General features: G+C 38.9%; 1 protein-coding gene across 1 annotated transcript; it reads right to left on the bottom strand.

Annotated features, from left to right (window-relative positions):
- Positions 1-78: 78 nt before the first annotated feature.
- Positions 79-11,930, bottom strand: LOC131303995 (uncharacterized). Its single transcript, XM_058331086.1, has 5 exons — positions 11,846-11,930; positions 11,299-11,485; positions 3,599-3,860; positions 2,987-3,177; positions 79-839 (listed from the first exon to the last, which is right to left on the bottom strand). Exons 2-5 carry the CDS (start codon positions 11,472-11,474, stop codon positions 734-736), a joined length of 735 nt encoding a protein of 244 aa, XP_058187069.1. The 5' UTR covers positions 11,475-11,485; positions 11,846-11,930; the 3' UTR covers positions 79-733.
- Between the last annotated feature and the right edge of the window lie 3,244 nt (positions 11,931-15,174).

Raw genomic sequence — 15,174 nt, 5'->3', positions numbered from 1 at the left:
TCTTTCACAAGGTGAAGCTCCAAAACTCCAGTATTTTCCCGATAGACACAGGCTATAGCAGTAAGTAGGAACATGATATCCACGAACACCAGAAATCATAGTGCTGACATGGTGTCACAAACCAATTATTAGATGTACGTATCGGAATCCAAGCAGGGTACGACTGTGCAGTGAATTACTTTTCTTCTTCCTTACAACCTCCAACGGATCTATGCCGCCGTTAATTTGCAGAGAGGAGTCAATCCAACATGCAGCGCTCCTACTCATCTCCTTGGCCACTAATCTCGCCGATGTTGGATCTCCGTCTCCGATGGGAGTTAGCATGACTGACAACAAAGAGAGATGGAGAGGGGAGGGGGAGGGGGAGGGGGAGGGGGAGGGGGAGAGGAGGAGAGAGTAGCGTTGGGTTGCGGTTACAGAGAGCACCACCTTGATTCCACCACGTAATTTTGATTGCTTTTGTTACACCACATCATCCCGGTGATGTGGTACAACGGTTGCACCAAAATTTTCTAAGCACCCGCTCTCCCCTTCTCCCCTAAGCAGAAAAAGAATGGGGGGGGGGGGGGGGGGGGGGGGAAAGAGAGAATCGAAAACCAAATGGAAGAACATAAAAAAAAAAAAAAAAAAAGCAAAGAAAAAGGTAAAGAGGGAGCAAGCCATTAACAAATGAGATAAACTCTGCAGTTGCAAATTCCCCAGCACGTCACAGGTCAAACCAATTTCACATGAATTACCACTTGCTCCACATATTCATAATGCCATCAGCAAGGGTCTTGAGATTTCCCCAGACGGATGGTTTCTTGGACAGCTCCTTGTTCTGCTTTTCAGACAGAGCCCTGAAAAACGACAATAAGGGCATTGCCTTTAAGGTCCAACTCAAGAAATTTCGAAGGCTAAATAACATGTCATTGGAGGTTACAAGAAAAGAGATAATGGTTGACGAGATTCGTAGCCAATGAAGCTAATGATATAACTGACTGTTCTTAAAACTAATTGTGAGACGAGTAGAGACAAACTAAAATTTGGACTTCGGCAAAAACGTAAAGAAAATGACAATGTTAATGATAGGTCGAATTGAGATATATTGATAACAATGATGAAGTCAATTGTGTGTGTGTGTGTGTGTGTGTGTGTGAGAGAGAGAGAGAGAGAGAGAGAGAGAGAGAGAGCTTGGTGTTCTAACATAACTGAAAAACGTCGCAAGATGAGGGCTGACGTACTTTAAGTTGTATTCTGTAAAGGTTGCATGAACCCTAGATGCAATGGCAAAGAGCAACATAGGTTGCAGAGTAGACAGGAATCAGGATAGAGTGGAGTCCCACAATTAATTTTGATTGATTTACTTATGAAATCATCACAATAAGTTATGCAGAAAGATGTAATAACTAAAACACCACAATCTAGGCAATAGGGGAGGATAGAGTCCTTAGCTGGACAACATGATCAAATCCTAGTAAATTCTTGGTGGTCAAGCCAGCGTTCTAAGAAAGTAACATGAATTTTAACCATTTCTCCACTGCATTGCTGTCATGATAAAAGTCCACGGTATTCCAAACTGGGCCAAAGATGTCTTTTTCCGAAGATTTCTAGGGAGGGATAAGGCGGGCACTATGGAGCACGGGTACGGGTATGCGGTACGGGTACGGGTACGGGAAACGGTAAAACCCCAAAAAAGTAGGGTACGGGTACGGCGGGGGTACGGCGAATAGATATATAATTTTTTTCTATTTTTATTGCTTTAAATGAAATATAAACCCATTTTACCAACAAAAAGCAACATAGATAAAAGTTCGAAGTTCATACATCAAGTTCAACGTGCCTAGATCAAAGCTAGACGAGTTCCTTGTTCCTTACATACCAACAGTACTTACAAACATTGACTCAGTGTAAACGTGTATGTGTATATAAAAGAGAGAGAACTTACGTCTTCTGTTCCGATTTGGAGCCCTAGACCGCTGCCTCTCTCAGTGACTCAGTAAACATGTATGTGTATATAAAAGACAAAAAAATTACACAATAAACCCATATTTTATAATTATTTATAAAAAAATCCCTGAAATTTTGAAAAAAAAATCATTTTGGGCTAAAACATACCCATGCTGTACCCAAAATTATCAAAAGTACCCGATCAAATTTTGCTGTACCCAGTACGTTTTTGCCGTACCGGCGCCGTACCCGTACCCGTACCCGGTACGCGTACGGCGACATTTCTGAAGTACCCGTGCTTCATAGGGCGGGCAAGATCAGCCTGCGACTTATTACAGCTCAAGCTTCCAAATTAGGCATTTGCACTTGATTCAATCCTCTTAGGAAGGTTCTATGCTACTACCAGCCCCTTGGCCTATTTGGACCCTGACAACCAGACAAGTCACCCATCAATCTGGTTCTTGATGCCCAACCCAACTAGGTAAAACAGCTAAAAAATGACTCATAATGATCTGGCCTAGGCGAATCACTTCAAGGGAGAGAACACGAAGGATGAGCAACGATCTTATCACAGGGTCAAAATGGAAGTTTGGCATATATGTGTGCCCATATTCCCATGTCCTGGAATTTCCATATTCATCAGCCATAGTTAATGTGGGGGGGAAGGGTGGGGGTGTGTGGAATTCATGAATGAATTTTCAGTCTCTCCACTTTTGTCAGTCTATCAACATGGAGGAATCTGTGCACAACCTTTCATTATTTTACTCGTGATAATGCATTTTAAATAGTCATTCACAAGTTGCCCTCCTTGGCACCATAGATGATAGTACAGCAGTACACCTCTAGCAAGAGAACAATACGTACTCCAAGTTGTGGCAAGAAAAAGAAGGAGATGCATCACTGTTATTGTCGTAAAACTAGATTACTCACCAACCATTGGTGACATTTTTTGACAACTGCAGGTAGGAAAACCATTCATTCAGTCCTATCAATAGTTTCATTCGTGGAATGATGCTACGACGCGATATTTGTCCACAAATGGGCAAAACAAAACTACCTTGAGAATTTGTCTGATTCAGAAGACTGTTGATACTGCTCGCTTTTGGTTTCCGAGACATCTAAATCAAGCACGGCATCAGAATGTGATCTTTTGTTTTCACCATGCTCAGGCTTTTCAAGACGTTGATGGATATCTCCTTCAGCTCCCCCTTCTGAAATATGCCGTCTCTCAGAAGTAGAACATTCATCCTGCATGCAGAATACTCTAAGAAATACTCGCATATTATCAAGATCTGTTGCAATTAAGGTTCAATCTAAATCCAAAATCAAGAGGAAGATGGGATTCACAAGAAGATACGAACGGATACTGATACAGGCACCAATACATGATTTCTCACAGTGGAATTAAAATATGTGCTCATAGGTATAGATTAGAATTTACACACAAAAAACTTTCAAATTAGAAAAAAAGAAATAGTTAAGATTAACATTATGGCAAACAACGAAGTCACTAAGTTGGCATTCAAGAACTAAGCATCTACGGCAATTTTGACCCTGTCTCAACTTTTTAAAATGCATTTTTGACCCCCTAACGATTCACTGGGATGTCCCAGTGTATTCCCACTAAACAATAATAAACAACAGCACACATATTAATTCCAGTGCTTACCGACGTTCCATGTTCCGCATCGTAGCCTGCTACAGTCTTCACATCTTCGTTAATTCCTGAGACCTCCTTGACCTTTTTTGATGTTTCATGTACTTTGACTACTACTTTTCCCAATTTCATATCATGCCTCGTGTTCATGGAAGATATTGTAGATTGGTATTCTAGCTCCTGAACGATTTTCCTAATTACATAGTAAGAGCCACCCACTTGGTTTCTTGCTTCAGAAGCAGTTGGAAATTTTCCTGCATTTGTTGCTCTGTATCTGCAAACGAACAACAGCAGATAATTATCTTAGCTGCAAATTAATCAAATCCTAGCGCAAAACGCTAGGTAACACTCATGCTCACTGTATGGTGTTTAGGATTTCATAAAATTACTAAACTGAAAACTCAAACATGTTTGACAACCATTTTGTTTCAAACAACAATGGAAACAGTTTTTTAAATTTTAATAAAGTCTCTCTTCTTTTATAATCAATAAATTGATGCCAAAAACATCAAAAAGCCTTAAACCAATCCGAGGAAAAAGCCTTCTACTCCACTGTACTCCACTCTATACTCTCAAAATATCAACGATATTGAGGAATTGGTCAACGGTAGGATTACACTCCCTTGACTCCCAACTACGCAAACTAGAGAGGAAAAAACTCTTAAGCATAAACAGTGGCCTCTCCACCCAATCACAATACATACTATTCTGCTCTCCCCAAATAAGCCACATCAAGCAAAGCGGGGACAAAATGCAGAGCTTCCATCTTCGTCTACCGACTCTAGCCTGAACCATTCTTGAATCAGCTCTACAACCAAAAATGGAAAACCCACGTCCCACCAAACACAAACTGTAGCCCAAAGCTTCCTCACAACTGAACAGTGAATAAACAGGTGCGCTATTGATTATCCTTTAGTCACCGTTGAGCACCTCTGTCATGAGTAAGTCAATGTGATGCTAGTCTGATTTGAATAAACAAAGAAGGGCTCGTATCTCTTTCTAACAAAAAAAAAAGTTATAGAGCAACCTTGCCACTATCTCCTCCCACCTTCGGCCGCCTCCTTGTTTCTTGTCTAAACACACTGAAAACAAAAGTATGTACGTACCAACCACTTTTTATATATTTGTTCCTCAAAAAAAGCAAATGAAGACATGCTTTCTCGCTATTGTAGACAGAAAATAGAAGGCCGCAAAAGTTACCAGTGCCCCCAGAAAATACTTGGAACTTGCAAAACTTAGTTGGTAATCCTAATAAAATTAGTGTTGAGACAGAACTAGAGATTCCAGTTTTAATTCTCATCCTGATCTAAAGTCTGGAGCGGAATAATATAAACGAGCAAGGATTCTAGGATAAATAACTATAAGATTAGAAACTTTATGAAATATTCAAGGAGCTTTAAAAAAAGGAAGAGAAAACCTTGATTATGAAAATAAGTTTAACCAGAAGTCAAGATAAAGTAACTAGGTGGGCCACAAAAATTTGTTCGTTTATGGTTAGCCTGGGACATATACGTTCTTGGGTTAGCTCCACTACCAAAAACAAAAACTCAAAACAAAGGGCAAGAACATGCTCATTCAGTTTCTGCCACTAGAGTTTCAAAGAAAACACAGATACAAACTGATAAGAATCTCGGAATGAACTGTTAAGTCTTGACCACCATCTGATGCAAGCAGCTCTGACCACCAGTGACTCCCTCTTTTGGTCACCATCGAGCACCTCTTTTATGAGGAGTACGTCAATGTGATGCTAGTCTGATTTGAATAGACAAAGCAGGGCCCGTATCTCTTTCTACCAAATAAAAATAAAAATCGTCGAGCAACCTAGCCACAATCTCCTCCCACCTCCGGCCGCCTCCTCGCTTCTTGTCTAAACTCACTCTTGATAACAAAAGAAAGTACCAAACATGTTTTCTGTTTTTCAAAAAAGTCAAATGAAGACATGTTTCTATCTATTGTAAACAGATAATTGAAAACTTCAAAAGTTACCAGTGCCCCCAAGAAGATACTTAGAACTTGCAAAACTTGGTAATCCTATTAAAATTCGTGGGGAGACAGAACTAGAGCTTCCAGTTTTAATTCTCATCCGGATCCAAAGTCTAGAGCGGAATAATATAAAACGAGTAAGGACTAAGATAAATAACTATTAAGTTTAGCAACTCTATGAGATCTTCAAGAAGCAGAAAACCTAGATTATGAAAATATGTTTAACCAGAAGTTGAGATAAACTAACTGGTTGGGCCACAAACATTTGTTCACGGGTTAGCCTGAGGTATATTCATTCTTGGATTGGCTCCAACTTTGTTGAAATGACTTATAACTTACCAAAAACAAAAACGAAGGGCAAGAACATGCTCATTCCGCTTCTGCCACTAGAGTTTGAAAGAAAACACAGAAACGAAGTGATGAGAATCCAGGAACGGGGTGGTGGGAGAATAAGTGATAAAAGTCTTTGGAAAGCAAAAAAAAATAATCAACCAAGCTCCATTAAGGCACAAGATGAATAAATTTGGTGCAAGTATGAATATATGAATATTTTTGCATGGAGTTCCAAAGCAATCAACTAGTCATTCCAGCAGTATGTTAGATAATTGCATTGCTACAAGATGGTCAGTAATTGAAGCAAACCAACTAATCGGGTGCATCATCATACAACTTTATGACTTCAAGAAACAAATAACAAAAGAGGTAAGAATACGCTTAGGAGAGGAAGCATACGGGTACAATATGGAAGACCAAAACAACTTTACCAATAGACCACTAGCAAAATTCATCAGTTTCCCTCATCACATAAGATTAAGTCATGATGGTGTTTCAAATATCCAGTGGAAAGGGAGTGGGTGTACCAGGGTTCCCATAAAAGCATCCCATGAAGGCAGCTTTTCTTATACACCTACCTTTTTCCTAAGAAGCACGGATACGTCTATAGGACACAAGTATTCGTATCGAACATGTGTCAGCCATGGACACGATTCTCTCCGGGCACGTGTTAAACACACCAAAAGTATGTGTATATGTTTATCGAGTATTTATTTTCATGGACACATTATGGACAATCTAGAACACCTTGGGAACACTCTTGGTACACATTAAGGACACATTAAGAAGTTCAAATGCAATTTTCTAAAACTTAACCCATAGTCAAAAAAATTTATGAATATTTTGTTCATGAACAACACAATGTGATTGTCGATTTGTATCTTCATAACGATAATGCTATTTGTTATTTTATCTAAATTTGAGAAAATAATGTTTGATGGTTTATATGATTTCATAAAATACCACTGTAACATGAAAAGATTTTTTGGTTCGATGTGTCCACTCGTCCATGTCCTAATTTTTGAAGAAATAACGTGTATGCATTTTTGGGTCGGGTCGGGTCTGTGCCACATATCAGTATACATATCCGTACTTCTTGGCCTCATCCCACAAGCATGTAAGTTGGTAATGTTCAATCTAAAATGCCAAGGTTATGTATCAGTAATTTCCTAAGCCTACCATCTACGTGCAAATTCTATTTCTACTAGGGCACTTAGCAGTATTCAAGTTGATAATTCACATATCATGTTCAAAACCAGGCCGTAGATACATACTGGACTTCAAGTTCATACATCACAGTAGCAGCACTGAAATTGGCATCATTGGACATATGAAGCCCAAGAATGACTGATAAACAAAACCACCTAGCAAACTGAAACATCCTTTAGTGGTTCTGAACAACCAAAAAACTTTATCTTGCACTTCTATTGTAGCAACATCTTGCTTATGGAGGAATTAGTCAGAGGTTATCATAAAGATGAAGGGCCTCCAAGATGTGCCATTAAAATAGACCTCATGAAGGCTTATGATTCAGTTGATTGGCCTTTTCTCTTTCTTTTTTTTTGGGTAATTAAACCATTTTATAAAGCAAACCAACTAAAAACCACGGGAAAGACTCAGCATTAAAAAAAGGAGAACCAGGCACAACCTAACAACCACCTATATGCCCAGAAAAAATACAAAATAAAGCACCAAGACTTCACATTTGATCAAAAAATCTAGAGCTAAGACACCATGTCCGAGCTACCAAACGAGTAGCATCACAAGGCTTCACACCTCGCCATGAACACAAGCAAGCTCTAATCTCTTCAATGATCAGAGTACTCAGACTCAAAGTAGAGGCCCCTTGCCCCTGAAAAATCCTCTTGTTCCTCTCTCTCCAAATCCAGTAAATGGAGGCAGCCAAAGAAAGTTTGTACACTGTGCTTAAGCACGAATTGCCAGCTCTATGATTGACAGCCCAAGCCATCTCGTCAGCAAGAGTAGCACTCTGTCTAAATATATTGTTCGTTTGTAAGAGTGTATCCCACACTGCACTAGAATATGCACAAGCAAAAAACAAGTGTTCATGTGATTCGTTTTCAACCTGACAGAGCACACAAATTTGATCACCAACCACTCCCCAGCTATAAAGTCTATCTTTAGTGGAAAGTCTGCCCAGAAACGCCAGCCACTCAATAAAAGCCCAACATGGCACATGGTGTGAGAACCAAACACACTTAGCCCATGGGACCAAAGGGAAAACTTGCCTCATTCCCTGCCATGCTGATTTTGAACTATATACTCCAGATTTACACAAACTGGCCTTTTCTCTTTGAAGTCATGAGGGTTATGAACTTTCCTTCCAAATATATTCAGTAGATCAAACAATGCATTACTACTACCCAGTATTCTGTTATAATCAATGGTTGCTCTGAAGGTTATTTCAAGGGTTGTAGAGGTTTGAGACAGGGGGATCCCAGCACCCCCTACCTTTTCCTAATTGTTATGGAAGCTTTCTCATCCTTGTTGCATCTCAGGGTGGAACAGGGGCTATTCAGTTACCACCCTAAATGTAGAGAGCTACAGATTTGCCACCTTGCTTTTGCTGATGACCTCTTCATAATGTGTGAGCCAAATGTGCCTTCTTTTACAATTATTAAGGACCTGCTAAATGAGTTCCACCCCTTTTCTGGGTTGAAACCTAACATGGCGAAGAGCTCAATTTTCTATGCTGGTGTGGATATACAATTGAAAGAGGAGTTGGGTCTTATTCTTCCAATTCCTGAAGCAAATCTGCCTGTTAGATATCTTGGCGTTCCACTCATTTCTGCTAGATTGAGATCTACTGATTGTACTGTGTTGAAGGAGAAGATTCTGAGAAGAATTCATGGTTGGTCTACCAAAAAACTCTCCTATGCTGGTAGGGCACAGTTGATTCAATCTGTTCTATTCACAATTCAAGTCTATTGGTCTTCAATTTTCATTCTCCCAAGCAAAGTTGTCAAAGAAATTGAATCCTCTTTGATGGCTTTTCTCTGGTCTGGACCTGATATGAGACATACTAGGGCTAAGGTAAAGTGGGATCATATTTGTAGGCCTAAGGTGGAAGGTGGTCTTGGTTTTAGAAAGGTTAAAGAATGGAATAAGGCTACCATGCTAAGGCACTTCTGGGCCCTTTGTAAGAAGGCTGATTCCCTATGGGTTAAGTGGGTGCATACGTATATTATTAAGAATCAGAGTTTGTGGCATATGGATACCCCTAGCGATTCATCTTGGACTATAAGGAAGATCTTTGGAATGAAGAGTCTTGGCCAACCTTTAATCCAATATAGAGTAGGTAATGGTCAGTCTACATTCCTATGGTTTCACAACTGGCATCCTTTAGGGCCATTATACAAAAGGTTTGGAGAAGAAGTGGTTTACAATCTTGGTGCTTCCCTAAATGCTATAGTATCTTCTATAATTCATCAAGGACAATGGAAACGGCCAAGATCCAGAAAGAGAATCACTCAATCTATTATCCACCAAACTCCTGCAACCTTGCATCCTGATTGTACTACTGAGGATTTGGTGGTTTGGCTTCCCAGCTCTAATGGTTTTTATTCAGCTAGGTCTGCTTGGGAGGCTGAGGACAAAATTCCCTATTCAGCCTTGGACAAAAGTCATTTGGTTCACCAAGAATGCTCCAAGGTTGGTTTTCATAATTTGGCTAGCTGCTCAAGAGAAATTGAGTACTATGGACAGATTACACTTTTGGGAGATGGCTGTGGATGGGACCTGCTCTTTATGTGGCTGCGAGAAGGAAACCCATAAGCATTTATTCTTTGAGTGCTCTTATTCAGCAACTGTGTGGTCTGCCGTGTGGCGTAAGTCTTCTTCTGCTCGAGTGCCAACTGCCATGGGAGCTTTGCTGGAATGGTTTGTCCAATCTGTAAAAGGGGATGGCTTCAAGAGCAGAATTATGAAATGTTCCTTGGCTGCTACTGTTTATTTCATTTGGAAGGAACGAAATCTGCGTGTATTTCAACAGAAAGCTGTGACTAGCGATCAGGTTGTGCTGACTATCCTGAACTCCATAAGGGACCTCCTTAGTTCCATGAGAAGGGTTAGGGCATCGCTGGAGAATAAAGGGTTATGTGTTACCTGGGGGCTTGCTGAACATTTCATCCTTAAGCAGTAGGTTGTGATGGTGTGTTGTTCGGTACTCTTCGCTGCTCTTTGATTGTAGCTTCTTTATGTTGAACGCTACTAATAGGTTTACTATTGCATAGATTTTTTTTCTTCTCATTCTTTGTAATTCTCCTGTGAAAGGAGTATAGTTGTACAGTCGGGAGAGTCTCCTTGACTTGGTTTGTTTTGGTTGGGGCTTTTTCAATGGAATCGTACTTATCCAAAAAAAAAAAAAAAAAATCTAAGATGAAATCTTTCTTATAAACAGCAGAACTGCAGAAGAGTAACTTCAGCTTCGAACAATGAACACTGTTCTCCAAAAATCTCTTTGATACACTATAATATAATAGGCAGCTGTTGATCCTCACAGAAGAAAAATTCAATCAATTTGGCAAATAACACTTGCATGTAATCATGTTTCTGGACAGAATTAATAAGCTTGATTAAGCATTTCGGAAATGGTAGACAGGGTAATATGCCTAAATGGGAGGTGGTAGTAAAAAAGGATATGAATCTATTAGAAATTTAGAATAGTTCTGTGTAGCGACTCCGACACTAATTGATTGGGACAAAAGGATTGGTTTGGTTTGTTGGGTTTATTAACCAATTTGGTTGATCACTACCTAAATTCTGCCTCAGTGTTGCTGAAGGACTTCAAGTTCATTATGGTAGAAAAGATCACAAGGCCATGTGACAGCATTGAAAAAATAGAGACTGTAATTTGAGCCAACTGGCTTCCAATTTTGTCCTCATATTTGACACTGCTTTATTGGCCTATGAACCTGTAAACAATGGCACTACTTAGGTACAAATGCAATTTATGCATACATGCCAATCAAACGTTTATCTAACCTGTAAACAAGTTACACTATCCTGAAATATATTGCTCTGTAGTATTATGACCTGCAAACAGCTATCCAAGATTAACAACTTTTCGCCAAGTTACACTCAAAGTCCTCGTTCACCAAATAAAAAATAACTCTCCAAATGTCTGTAATAATGCATAACCCTGTTTATCACATTCAAATGTTAGCCTTCACAAATGACGAGAAATTCTTAATCCAATCTTCATATCGACAATAACACTTGCAAGTGATAGATAAAAAAAAATAAGAAAGAAAAAAAGGCCCCAACTAACAGAAATATTAAATACGTGTTTCAAAATAAGTTACCCAATCATCAATTGAGCAAGTGAACTTCATGTAATAACTCAGACAATGATAAATGATAAGAGAGACGAGTACTTGTTCACAAATGATAACACCATCTCTTTCCGTTCATCTTTTGACACCCTTTTCCGACCCTTCTGCACTTTTGAAGCATCATCAGAAGGAACAGAGGCAGCAAAGGACCGTCCACGCCACTGACCATTTGACCATCCACGCCAATGACCATTTGACCGTCGCAAAAGACTCGACATCTCCGTAAACACTGTCACACAAAAAAAAAAAAACCCCAATGGGATGTATAAGATTCTAAATAACGCGTACAACTTCCAAATGATATTTATTCATAAACATGATTTCCAAGAATTCGAATGGAATTTTTTTTTTTTTTTTTTGGGTACGTCGGAAATCCATTCGAATGTAAGCTTAAAGTAGAGCAAATATGAAATGAGATATCAACTTTGAACGCATATCTTAATCCATTTCTAAACTGTTTAGACTATAAAATAGCTTACGCAGGGATTCAAATATCACTATCCTCGAGAGAAGAGAGGGAGAATAGCCGAATAGGTAACACCAAGAAGAAGAAAGGGCGAGAGAGAGAGAGAGAGAGTGGTGTACCGACCGGTGTCTCCAACGAAGCAGCAACTGTGGCTTGAGATCTGATTTCAAACGATCAAACATAGTCCTAAGGTTTTCGTGTTTGTGTTAGCTGCTGAGCCTTTATTCTTCTTTTAATGACTTGGGCCATTTAAATGGGCTTGGCCCAGCATGGCAGCATCTTTATTATTATATAGTCTTGGACCAAAACTTACTTGAAGGCTTTGCATTTCTCAATTAATGGGCCATAAAGACATTGATTCAAAACTAATGTTATCTACAAAAAATGAAAAATATATGGGAGGTATTAAAAATAAAAATAAAAATATGGTATCATTTAAAAATATATATTAAATAAAATATACATAGGCGCTCCCAAACTTAAGAGCTTCTGCGTATCTCCGCTCTCCTGCTCTCGTTCATGCTCCCGCTCCCACCCCCGCTTCATGCAACTTAAGTTTGAACACTGGGCGAAATTTACCATTTTTTTCATATTGAGGAAGCATTTGATTTGACTTAGGACCATGTTTGATAAGTGTGTTAGGTATTGGGATAGGATTGCTAATCCTAAGGATCTCCTGACTCTTTGTTTGATTGCCAAAAAATGAAGGGGATTAACAAAAGGATGGGATTGGTAATCCCCCTATTTTGCAGGATTACTAATACCCTGGGGTACCAGGTATTAGGAATCCTTTCCCAAGCTCTCTCTTGCAAAATGACCACCTTGCCCATGGTATTTTAACTTAATACTAATAATAACCTCCATTGCACAGGGTTATAGTGCACCAAAACTGTGTCATTTTGGGGTGCAAGGGTAGTAAAAAAAGGCTGCAAGGCCCGGTTTGGTGAAAAGCCAAGGAAAAAAATTAAGTACTCTAATTTTTAATTCGTTTGAACTAGTGCGACGATCTTATTTTTCTAATCATTTTATTCTAAAGGATCATAATTAATTTTTGATTCTAAGGCTCTCGTTAGTTGGCCCTAAGAAAGTCGTAGAATCAAATATCTCTTAGGGCCCTATAATCAAAAATTAATTATGACCCTTTAAGATAAAATTATCAGAGAAATAAGATTTTCGCATCGGTTCAAACGGATTGAAATTTAAAGCATTTAACTTTTTAACCATATTTTTTAGGAGTAATATATAAACTGTCTAAACATAGTTGAAAAATTAAGTGCTCTAATTTTTAATCCGTTTGAACCAATGCGAAGATCTTATTTTTTTTATCATTTTATCCTAAATGATCATAATTAATTTTTGACTCTAGGGCTCTCGATAGTTAACCCTAAGAGATATTTGGTTCTACGACTTTCTTAGGACTAACTAACGAAAGCTCTAGAGTCAAAAATTAACTATGATCATTTACGATAAAATGATCAGAAAAATAAAATTTTCGCATTGGTTCAACCAGATTGAAAATTAGAGTACTTAATTTTTTTGCTCAACTTTCCACCAAATCTGGAAATTGATTGGATGAAAAAAAAAATTCAAATTGTCCAAACATTGCAAATTCGTGAGTGGGTCTTCCATGCGAGAAATTTTTGAGGTGTCGGGTGGGTACCACGTCATCCGACTGATGTGGTGCTGAGCACCCACATCTGGGCCGTCCAAAAGTGTGTTTCATGGTCCAGATTAAAACACTCTCTCTCCTCTCACCCCATTACTCTCTCTCCAAATCCGAGCCGTCCCTAAAGAAGAAATTTTGCTCAAGGAAAAACATTGGAAAATCCATAACATCCCCCAACCAAGCTCCACATGCTCATCCCTCAACCAAGCTCCACATGCTTCACTTTTTACATTTTTGTCCATGTTGTTTTCGTCGAACTTAGTTTCCACTAGGCTTTCACCTTCCATGGAATTGATTGGCTCTACAGACATAGGAAAATGGCATCTACTTGGCATTTGACCTGTAGCTTACAATGGGGAAATCTTTACAGGCATACTATGTTGAGAAAACAATTCATGCTATTGAAGATCTGAACCTAACTTAGCTTCAAAAGAAAAACAGCCTGAGGCATTTGGATGGTCATATCCTTGATCACATCCAAAGAAAGTTTTAAATACTGTAACAATGCAATGATCACGTCCTTCAATCCATACACCCTAAACAACCATATTTGAATCATGGAAAGAACATAGTCAAATCTATGCAGAATTCAATAGGTACCGTAAACCCCACGTCCCAATAGTTGCTATTTCACATCCTTCTTTGTTTTTTTCTCTTTTTATGAGGCAGTTAGGGCTAGTAATTGCTAAATGACCTTCCCTGTAAGGTCACCATGGCACATCAGCTTTTCAGATCCAACCATTATGGTATTATACACCAATCACCAAATAAGAAACACACTATTTTACCCAAAAGTTTAAGTCCATCAAAATCAAATGCGCTCAAACCATCTCATCCATTATTGCAAACGTGCCTTGGATATAAGTGTCCTTAACCTCCATCAAATGGGGAGGGGGTGGGTGGGCATGCTCGACACTACCTAGGTACTCTCATTCATGATTAGAGATATCTCTTCCGGGAATTTGGGTTGACAACAATAAAATATTTGTTTCGTCAAGCAAATCGATGAGCACATGCGCAAGTGAACGTCGTCATTAGACATGCGGAGACCTTTTATTCGGTTAGTAGTACGCCTACTTGTATTATTAGTTCTTTCCTTTCGTATGATGCTAAAAGGGCTGTTTATCACATCGAAAAAAAAACCCGAGGTCGTAATGTACCCACAACCAAAAGGAATCACAAACTGAGGTTTCAAAGAAAGGACTGACAACCTCGTTTACAGTGGGAAGAAGGCTAGAAAGCCATCGCTTCAGGTCCCAAAAAAATGCTGAAAGGAAGGGGCCCTAAATATAGTATTATTATTTACTAAACAACGAAACAATATGTTTAAACATCTCAATTAGCCCTGGAAAATAATACGAGAGAGAGAGAGAGAGAGTGAGAGAGACACCTCGTTTCATCATCTCCGGAGCTACTAAGCTTGGTTCGATCTGGATCGAGGTTTTGTGTAGTTTTCTAATTTTGTGATCGATTAGTATTTTAGGATGGAAACATATGCTTTTTTCTCGATTTACAAATTTTAGCCATCAAACTTATGTAACATAACGGTTTTACCCCAATGAAACCATTATTTTAGCCATCGAACTTATGTAACATAACGGTTTTACCCCAATGAAACCATTCGAAATTTTATCGTGGCTTAATTACATATTGCCCCTTAAAACTATTATATATTTTCAAATTACCCTCTAAGTTGTATAAACCTTTCAACTTGGGCCCTTATTAATGGTTTTCAAATGTTCGTTTTTTTTTTTTTTTTGGTAAATTAGCTTGAAATAGAAAAGGG

The sequence above is a fragment of the Rhododendron vialii genome, chromosome 10a (genome assembly GCF_030253575.1).
Source record: "Rhododendron vialii isolate Sample 1 chromosome 10a, ASM3025357v1".
Lineage (NCBI taxonomy): Eukaryota > Viridiplantae > Streptophyta > Magnoliopsida > Ericales > Ericaceae > Rhododendron > Rhododendron vialii.
This window is presented reverse-complemented; position numbering and strand designations above follow the sequence as displayed.